Source organism: Vigna unguiculata, chromosome 11 (assembly GCF_004118075.2).
Source record: "Vigna unguiculata cultivar IT97K-499-35 chromosome 11, ASM411807v1, whole genome shotgun sequence".
In the NCBI taxonomy this organism is placed as follows: Eukaryota; Viridiplantae; Streptophyta; class Magnoliopsida; order Fabales; family Fabaceae; genus Vigna; species Vigna unguiculata.
The window spans coordinates 32745544-32756261 of NC_040289.1; the positions used below are offsets into that span (position 1 = coordinate 32745544).

Genomic DNA, 10718 nt, shown 5'->3' on the forward strand with positions numbered 1-10718 from the left:
CATGAACCAGTGGACGTACGTACAACCATTAACTGCAGTATAGATTAGTCTCTATTAACAAAATCATATGTTTTCTTGTTCTTCAAATAAAGAAAAATATGATTTTAATTTTGCTGTCACTGTGTTAGTTTAACAGCGAGGAAGGGAAAGGCATATCAGGGAATGATCATGGTGTTCCCAAAAAATAAGACCAATTAGGCAAGACAGGACTGATTCTGAAACCCCATTGGTTAGGATTACAAAAGTAAGAAAGTTGAAAAGCTAAGAAGTTATGATAATCTTAGAGCAAGACAAGACAATCGACCAAGTCAAAGATGAGCTAAGATTACGTTGTGTACGTATTAAACGATTAACCAATAACAAATACAGACAGATAAATAGTATTATATATCACAACACTGTTCAACTCATTTCTCTCATCTTACAACACAAATAAACTATTTTCTCCTTTCTCTCTCTCTCTCTCTCTCTTTCTCACTATCCTTTTCTTCCACTCCCTTTTCCTTTATTTGATTGCACTAAACAACTCCCTCAAACACTGCAACCAGAACCAGGTAGAGATAAAAGGATGATGAAACAATAATTAGTGTTTTCAGCAACGGATTTTGGATTAATTAGTTGTTTGTGACGGACTCAAGAGGTGGCAATGCAATAGGGTTCCCAGAACAGAAACGACCTTCTAGAATCCTTGCAACTCTTCAGATTGTGAACCAAGTAATCACCATTCTTCCCTCTTAGAACCAACACCTGTTGTTGCTCCCTTGGGACCATCTTGTTCATGTCCCTCGAGACAACAACCTTGTTCTTCATGTTCTCTTGATGATTGTGATGATGTTTTTTGTTTTGGTCAAGTGGGTCAAGTTTAACACTGCTACCTTTTGACGGAGCAGAGTTGGTCCTCCAATAGTACTCATAAGCATTCAAATTGAAAGAAGCTGCAGCTGCAGCCACCGCTGGTGCCGATGGAATCAACCTTGCCACCCTTGGCCTCGGAGGCAACGATTGTGACACATTAACATCATTAAACTTCTCCGACCACTTCGGATTCCTGTTCACTACCCCGATTGCCTTTTTCTTATTGTTCGTCATCAAAGCCAACCCTTGAACATTACTTGTCACCCCACTAGACAATAGGTGTTCTTTCCTCCCAAAAGTGTATTCTTTTTCCTCGTCTGCTTCATCTTCCTCAAACTCCAACCCTCCTAAGTATTCTTGCTCCACACAATCATCATTCTCTTCTTCTTCTTCCTCCTCCTCATCCTCTTCTTGGTGATTGGAGAATGAGAGAAGAAGGCGACCACCTTGGCGCTGAATGCTGAAATTGTTGTGAGAAGGGACAGAAACAGCTTCTAGAACCAACCTTCCATTGTCACGGCGTGAACGCATGTGAAGTGAAGGACCTGCTTGTTGATGAGAGAGTGAAGGGAGTGGTGGAGGGAAAGCACGTGTTGGTGACGAAACCTTCTTTGTAGCCACCACCGATGCATAATTGTTCATCTCTTCTTCTTCTTGGTGTGTTGGTTCTGCAACTTTCTCTTCTTCCTCTGCATCCCCTGTCTCAGTAGAAGAATAAGAAGAGGACAACAACCCATCAGAGCCGGTCTCGGATCCGAGACTCTCTGTGCAGATTTGGAGGCTCTTCTCACTCAAACAACTCTTGGACCTCTTCACAAGAGGATGAACATAAAGAGACGCAGGAAGAGATTTCGAGATTTCTTCTTTTCCTTTCAGGGAAATGATTGAGCTCCACGTATCAAATGACCCTGATTTCTCTTGCTCCTCCTTCTTGTTCCGTTGGATGGAACTCCAAATCTCGAGCCTCTCTCTTTCAGCTTCATCTTCAAGCTCCTTGTTGTTGCTCTCTTCATCTCCCGAGTCACCAATGGTTTTGGCATGCACGAGTTCTTCGGAAAGAGCAATGGTTTGAGAGAGGAAGTTGTTTGAGGACATGTCTGCCGAGAGAGCTCTTCGCATAGAAGAAGCAGAAGAAACTGTGTTTGTGTTTGTGTTTGAGTCCAAAATGGTGATGAAGCCTTGATCCTGCATCATGGTCTCTTCTTCTCTCTTCACAGAGGAAGAAGAAGAAGAAGAAGAAAATAATAGAGTTTGTCCTTGAAGCTTGTTGTTGAAGTTGGTCATGGCAACAGAAGGTGCTGACATGTCCAATAGAAAGTGTTTCTTACTTAGCTAGCTGCACAAAAAAGTCACTAGAAATTAGAACAAAACGCCAAATAGTAAAAACAACATCATAAACACTCCCCTAGAAGTGTAGATGATAACTATAAAGTAGTGAAGAGTGTTTAAAAACAAGAGTTTTCAAGTTTCAAAGTGGAGTCAGATAGGTAACATGCATGAGGTTTTGGAAAACGTACAATATAAATAAGGTGCAGGGAAAATACGTGTACAAAACTTAGATACATTTATGTAGGTGATTTTAGTGTCAGAAATGAAGTTTTATCTTAATTCTGAGTAGAAAAAAGAAGAAAAAAAATGAATTAAAAAATTGAATGCACATTTTGTACCTTGAAAGAAGGAAGAAGATGGAAGAAAGGGTGAGTGATGATGGGAATGGTGGAAGGGGAGAATGAGGGTATTTGTAAGGGGCCAAAAGCTCTAAGAACCGTGTTCAGTGGACCCTACTTACGCACCAGGAAAACACTCCTTTATCAATTTCTATTTTATTTTTCTTTCCCTTTTCCCATTTTTATTATGGACACAGGTTTGAGAAGGATTCTGGAAAATGTTGATGTGCCTATTTATTATAGATAATTTCAAGATATAAATTCATGCATGTTGTCAAAATTTATCGATACTTTGCACTTGATAATAGGAAAAGATGTGACCCCTACTGAATTTCACTCCATTTTTTAAATAAAAATATTTAACTCAAAATTTATTAAAGTTTAATATCGATGAAAACTGTCATGTATCGAAATATTAAAAATGTCTCATGTCAAATTATTTGAAAGTATTATTTGTTAAATAAAAAAAATAATAAAGTAAAAGATATTTCCATTTTTTTACACGTGACATATCAATTCTACAAAAAGACCAAATTAACTTTAATTAAAATATATTAAAACTCAGTTAAATGTATATAAAAAAATATAAACTAAATGAATATGTAGGATTAAGTAAAGAAAATATATAGTTAATTTGATTTGATTTAATTTTTAGAGTTAAAATTTTTATAATATAACTCGATTAATTATAAATCGATGAGTTAATTCATTTAAGTAAGATTTTTCTCTAATTTTATTTTATATGTTTAGTACATTATAAATAAAATATCAATTTTACAATTAAACATATAAAAATTCAAATATTATTATATAAATTTTAATCTTTAAAAAAATAAATTATCAATCTTTATAATTGAAAACCATAAATGAATAAAAATATAAAAAAAAATAGAAAACCAAAAATAAAAATATAGTGAATTTAAATAAAATAGGAATTAATTCTCTTGAGAACAGAAACAGGATCCGTGTTGGATATTAAATACACTGTGATCTGTCACGCAATATATGTTATGTGCTGTTTACTTGTTTTCTGAAATTAATTACATTGGTGAACAAATGAAAATGGATGGCGATAATGAACAGTGAAAATGGATATGCATAATCACGTCACGTGTTACATACAAAATTATTATAAACAAAATTAATATAAAAAATAAGTTTGTTTCAATTTTAATAAAATTAGATTTTTTTTTTAAGAAAAAAAATCAACAAATAACCATATATAATAATATAAATTGTTGGCTCAGAAGTAAATCAAGTGATTTTACTGGTGACCTTTTTTGTTTAACTTGACTTTTATCGTATGAAAATTCAGTTTTATTCTGTAATTTCGTATGGATAGCTTTAAAACATTTAACATTAAATGACAAACTCTCAAAAGGAAAATTAAGAAAAATACATAAAATAAAAACGTGATTAATTTTAAATTCTATGTCTTATCAATAATGATATTCCGACAAAAACCTAAATGCTAATGTTAAATTGAGTCATATTTCAGAAGTTATTGATACTATCAAGCATATATGTACCTGCCAAACCATCTTAATATGGTTAAATATATTCTTTGCAAGTTGAAACCCATGTGTGAAAATTGAGGTAATAGTAACATAAGAAGATTTAGTTTCACAACCATTTTTGGTATATAAATATGTTCATATAATCTAAGTATGAGTTTAACTTGTATATTAAATGAAAATAAAAAAGTTAAATACTATTAATAAAAACTCATAAATTTGTTATTTTAAAGTTTTGAATTAGAAGTGGTGAGTGAGTTATTCATGTTTGATTGATATTATATATCATGATGTGTATTAGTTTATTTGGTTCATGCAATTAGCTAGGTCTCTTTCACTAATTAAGATTTTTAATTACTTTGAGAATGAAAATATCTTAAAAGCATCGTAGGTGAAATCTCCTGCTCCAGTTATCTAAAGTACTTCCTTTAGATTAACATTAAAATTAATACCGTCCATAAAAGTAAAAAAATTAAAAAGTTATTTACTTTTAGGTTAAATTATTGAAAACTATTCTTTTTTTTTTTTTAAAAAAAATGGGTCTCTAAACTTAAAAAATAAGTCACCTTGGTAAGTTCCCACAGTTTTAAACTGCTAAAGATCGATAATATAAGGGTGTTTTAGATTAAGAATTTTTACATGATGAAGAGTCAAATTAATTATTATTATTTTTTAGTTTTAGAAACCTTAAAAAAAAAAAAACTCAAAGTGTAGTTCGTAAACTAACCAAGTAATTTTTAATTATATATATTCTGTGGATTGGAGAAAGTTGGAAAATTGTATATGGGAACAAATTACATAGAATTTTCAGAGTGAAAGTATAACTCATCATCTTCCTCTCCCACAAAAGAAAAAGTATTATTTTTGTAAAAAAATTGGGAAAGGAACATAAAAGTGATATTGGTAGGGGAAATGGCAATAAGAGGAAGACAAGAAAAGTGAGGTAATTAATTAGCACCATAACCTTACTCAATGGAGAAAAACACAGTTTCATGCACATTACTAATCATACCAATTAGGTAAGACAGAAAGTGGGGTTTTTTTTTGGTCGAAATTGGCTTAAGAAGGAAGCAAAGGAATCACCTTTGTAGGAGGAAAACACGATTGGCTGCTACAAACAAACCCACAACACAAGAGAAAGAGAATACATCATCACTTACATGCACACACACACACACACATAATAATAAATAAATATTACAAATTTAAAACTCACAATAGTTTAATCACAAGGAATATTGTATGTGGAAACAAATGAACGCGCGTCACTTCTTGATTTTGAGGGACCCTCTTTGGATACAACTCTCACTTCTTCTTTTTTTCTCTCTCTCTCTCCATCTTCGATCGATCACTGTAGTTTTTGCATTATTCGTGCGTGTATAAAATACTCATATTAGGGTTTCTCTATACAAATATATACACCCACCATCTAAAAGGTGATGATGTTGATGATTTTCAAAGAGTATATTTAGACAGAGAGGAAAAAACAAAGAAGTGTTTCGATCCCAAGTCTATTAAGTAATATCGTAAGGATCAATCATCATGCATCTGAGGATCAATCATCATGCATCTGAGATATTATTTATTTTTAGTATAAAATTTCTTTACGATCTTGTTATTCAAAAATAGTTTAATAAATAAAAAAAAAGTATTTAAATCGTCTTTTTGATCTTGACTTCTAAATGATGTGTAACTATTGGATATGATAAAAATAAGAATAATATATACGATGTATATATGAAATACGAAATAGCATAAAGAAAGTATATATGAAGGAATGAATGAATAGATAGAGGAATTGAAAGGCAAGTAGTATCCTTTGCCACGAACTGAGGAACGCAAAGATGGTAAGTAGATGCTCTTTGTCCGCCTATAAAAACTAAAAAGCTAAGCCACTCAACCTACAAAAGCTTATCTACTACGTTCAACGCTATAGTATACCCTCTACAATTTTTTATTTTTAAAAATTTCTTTTCAATTTTAACCAGAAAAAAATGGTGATCTATATACCCAGATGCTGCTCCAAGATATTTCCATGGCAACTGGCAAGCACCACTGAGCAAGCACAGAGAGAGAGGTTCATAATTAAGTGGCAGTGAAGGCTAATGATTGTGGTGAGGTTGAGGAAGCAAAAAAGGGAAGGCTGATCCTAAAAATTGATAGATTGGGATGGTTGGGTACCAAATTGGGAGGAGCATGGCCTTTGCAACATTCAAATGTCCTTTTAAATGCTCATCAATTTCTTTATCCTTTTAATAAACAAAATGAAGCAGGAATCACATTCCGATTATTTATTTCGGGTGTGAAAAGGATAAACAACACTATGGTTTTCACATAACTCATTATTCAGAATATAGTACCCACTGTTTAAAATTATTTCAATTGTTAAGGTGTTATACTGTAACTTATAAGAAAAAAATAATTAAATTATTTGTTGAAAAAACATGTTTTTTTTTTTTAAATTTATCGACAATATAAATTAAATAAATAGAGAATAATTTGAGGTTCTTTAATTTTTTTTTATATATAAAAGTCGTGTGTATACGTATCATAATAGCATACACTATATATTCTCTACTCCAATCCGCGTATTCTAATATTTGTTGGTGTATTTTAGTCCTCTTGCAAAAAACATGTTACTCCTTTCTTTTAAATATTGCATTTTGAGTTGAGTTGAAGGAGGTTTAATTAATGTTGTATGGATTGGTAATGTTTTGTTCGCTTTTTCTTATTAAAAAATGTTATTATATCTTACTTGTGTTTTAGTTTAATTTCACATAATTAAATTTATATACCGTGGTTAATGTTAGTTTTACAAACGTATAACATATATGATTAAATTAAATATGCATAAAATGTTTCTTTAATACAAAAAATTGCTGAGAAAAAAACTTATGTATATATCTAATTACGACTCTAAGAGATTCAAATTGTTATAAAACAATAATTGATGGTCTTGAGTTGTTTTTTTTTTTCCATCTAATATATTTCATAATCAATCACAAAGATTCAAAAATATTAATTTAGCTAATATATAATGTTTTGGACCAACATATTTTATATATTCCAGGCTCACTAAAATTGTCCAAATTAATGATAGATTTCTATAAGACAACAAATTAAACGATGAAATGCGATTATGTAGTGAAAATAACTTAAATAAATTCATTCAAATAGTCTACCATACAAACAATAAATCCATACTATAAAAAAAATTATGAAGAACACTTAAAAGGTTAATAAGAGAAAACATACAAAAGATTAACGTTTTTAATTGGAATGCTATCGAACTTTAATATATGTTCACGACACAAATTCATTATGAAACAAAAATTGTAATTTGAAGTTTCTCTCCCAACAACCAATTTTTTTATTGTAAAGTTGAACTCACAACTCTCAATTAATCAAAATTGTTAATATAAGATCTTATGTATGCATAAATAACTCTAATAACTACCTTTCATAAATGACTCATAAAATTAATATCATATAGAAGGATTCTCTTATTACCAACAAAGAAAGTTAATTAAGATCTAATTCAATGCAACTAAATTGATGAACATAGATAAACTCATCAAGACAAATGATAAACCACCACGGCTAGAAAATTCTTCGTTAACGACCGATTTTAGTAACTAAAAATTATTATTAGTTACTATAGTAATAAATTTAGATATCAATTTACAAAATAAAAAATTATTAGTTATTAAAATAGTCACTATTATGAATAAAAAATTATAATTGGTCGTTAAATTGGTCACTAATTATTTAAAAAATAATTTACAAACCAATTCATTTAGTAACAAAAACCAAGGTAGCTAATGTTTAGTGAATTTTTTTTTTAATAACTAGAACCTTGGTAGCTAAATTTTCAAAACTAATTTAAAGATCAATTATAATTTTTCATTCATAATAGTGACTATTTTAGTAATCAATAATCTTTTATTTTATAAATTAATAACTAAATTGGTCATTATATTGACTAATAATTTTTATCACTAATTAAACATTTTGTTATAGGGCACCATTCACTCTTCAACTATCAAACGATGTTGAACTATAAACCGTATTAAACTATCGGATTATCTATAACACTAAACTATAAATAAAAAGTTTTTAACTAAATTTTATTATTAAATCAATATTTAGTGATATACTTTTTTAAAATTATAAGTCATTTAATCTCAATATTGAATAAATATAGTATCTTAATAAAGTGAACTGGTAACCAAAAAAAAGTCACGAGCTACAATCATTAATTAATTCATTATGTCGAATATACAATAGTAAGCAGAAGCAAAAGCATAACAGGGTTTGTACATTTAACCTAAAATATAATATTTATTTGATGGCACATGAAATATAATATTAGTGTAGCTGTGGGTATTGACATATGTGTTGAAGTGGCATTGAAGTGGAATCCAGAATGCAGGTGTGAAGAAAAAAAAGATGATGAAAAATGGCATTTGTAGAGCATTAGTTTCTGATTTAGGTCATCTGATATTAGTGGAAGAAAGTATATATATAGGTAGCAATTGGCATATAAATTTAAAAATCTGTGGGAATCTTGTGCTAAGCAAAGTGTGAGATTAGTGAGCGAAGATTCATATAAGCTTTTACATTAGTAAAGTAAAATAAAATTAAAGGGGAAAATAAGCGGTTGTGGTAGCTGCAAAGGATTCATTTCACAAATTCTTTTGATAAGGATAAACAGAAGAGAATTAAGGAATTGATGGATATACGTACGTTTAAACAAAGCTCAAATAACACAAAAAGTGACGTGACATTTCATCGAACAACTTCTATGCTGTTTCGAATATCATTTCTCATTTAACAAATCTTACAACACTGCTACAACTCAGATGTCCACATGTTACTTCCACCTATTTCTTTCTTTTCACACCTATATTTTAATTAAGATTATATTATAATAACTATTTTTTCCTAAAAATATATATTTCTTATAGCAGGCCTCACATTATGTAAAAACATAAAAAATTTAAATAATATATAGAAAATAAATTATGACAAACTCTTTTAAATTAAAAGTAATGTATTAATCTCTTATATGAGTTTACTCATAATTCATTTATAATAAATTTATCCGATGATACTTCCTTAAAAACATTCATGAGTGAATGCTGTCTACTTTTAAATTATTAGTGGTTATTTGAAATTTGTATACTTTTTAATCTAATCGAGTCTTCGTTAGTGTTTTCGTTAATTGAGTTTATAATATTTTATCATCTTATTTTTTTTATCTCTACATAATAAGAAATATGAGATTTTGATCTTAACGATATTATAGTAGTAAAAGTCATTTATTGTCACACTGCAATATTATTTTATTAATCACAAAATCTTATTTCTTAATATGTGAAGATATTAAAATAAGCTGAGAGACTAATATAACAATCACATCATTCAAAATTAATAAAAAAAGTTAAACAAAAACAACTCAATTAAAAGATATAAGATTTTTGAGTACCCAAAAAAAAAATAACAGAACTCAATTAAAAATAATCAAATTTATGATAGACTCAAAACTTAATTAAACATGTATTACAACATAACTAGCTAGGGATGACAATTAGGACTTGGTCCGCGAGCCCGGCCCGCAGGCCCGCAAAAAAAATGCGGGGCGGGCCAAGATAGTGAGCTTGCAGGCCCGCGCGGACCCGGCCCGCATAGGCCCACAAATCCGCATAAAATTAAAATAAAAAAACTTGCACTTGTGTATATTAATTACTTCTTTTATGGACTCTTGCATTAACGTTTCAAATTCTTGTATAATTGGAAAAGACAAGTATTATGTAATTTTTAATGTGCTAAAATTTAAAAAATACATTGTGTATGTCATAATATGAATATGATGAAAATGTTGAATTATCAATTTATCATCTAATTCTCCAAAGTCTTTACTTAATTTTGTGAACTTCTTAAAGTTTCCCAATTTTTAAACATTGAAAGTTTTATCATAAAAATTAAAAAAAAAAAAAAAAGCGGGCCCGCAGGCCAAGGAGTATGCGGAGTGGGTCAATGTTTTCAGCCCGCATAAAGTATGCGGGACGGAGCGAGCCAGCCCGCGTTGTGCGGGCCTAAACGGGCCGGACCAGCCCGCATTGCCACCCCTATAACTAGTTAATATTTTTAATCAAAGTTTTGATTTTAGAATAGAAAAATCCTCAAAAGCAATGTTGAAGCTGATATTTAATGGGAAAAAGTAGTGTTAGTGATTTAATATTCATTAGAATTTGGTAATGGAGTGTTAACATGCAATGGCCTGGACGGTTTGATTCGGAGTTGACTCCACTTCTGAGTTCAGTTTATCGACGTTTACATTCTTTGAATCAGAATTTTACTTTCAAACTTCTTTCACTTATATTCATAACTAAAACAGGTATATGTTAATACCAAGCTATCATTTAGCATAACTAGCTATTACGCAGTATAATAATATAATATTCACAAGCATATACGAGTTTGTGCCACTAATTAATTCAACTACTATAATTAACCACATCGTTAATGCTTTCATTATTGTTTAATTGATTCCGTCAACCTAAACACTATTGTTTCTAAGTCTCATCATAGCTATAATAGTATTTTAGATTAGCATGCATCATTAAAGGACCTAATTAAGCTTCAAAATAAAGCTTAATTCACTATTTCAAACTTTTTA

General features: G+C 30.1%; 1 protein-coding gene across 1 annotated transcript; it reads right to left on the reverse strand.

Moving 5' to 3' along the window:
- Positions 1–301: 301 nt before the first annotated feature.
- LOC114169799 (protein FAF-like, chloroplastic) lies at positions 302–2618 on the reverse strand. The gene is made up of 2 exons (XM_028055108.1): positions 2523–2618; positions 302–2191 (listed from the first exon to the last, which is right to left on the reverse strand). The coding sequence occupies exon 2, from the start codon at positions 2158–2160 to the stop codon at positions 634–636; it is 1527 nt and encodes a 508-aa protein (XP_027910909.1). The 5' UTR covers positions 2161–2191; positions 2523–2618; the 3' UTR covers positions 302–633.
- Positions 2619–10718: the final 8100 nt, after the last annotated feature.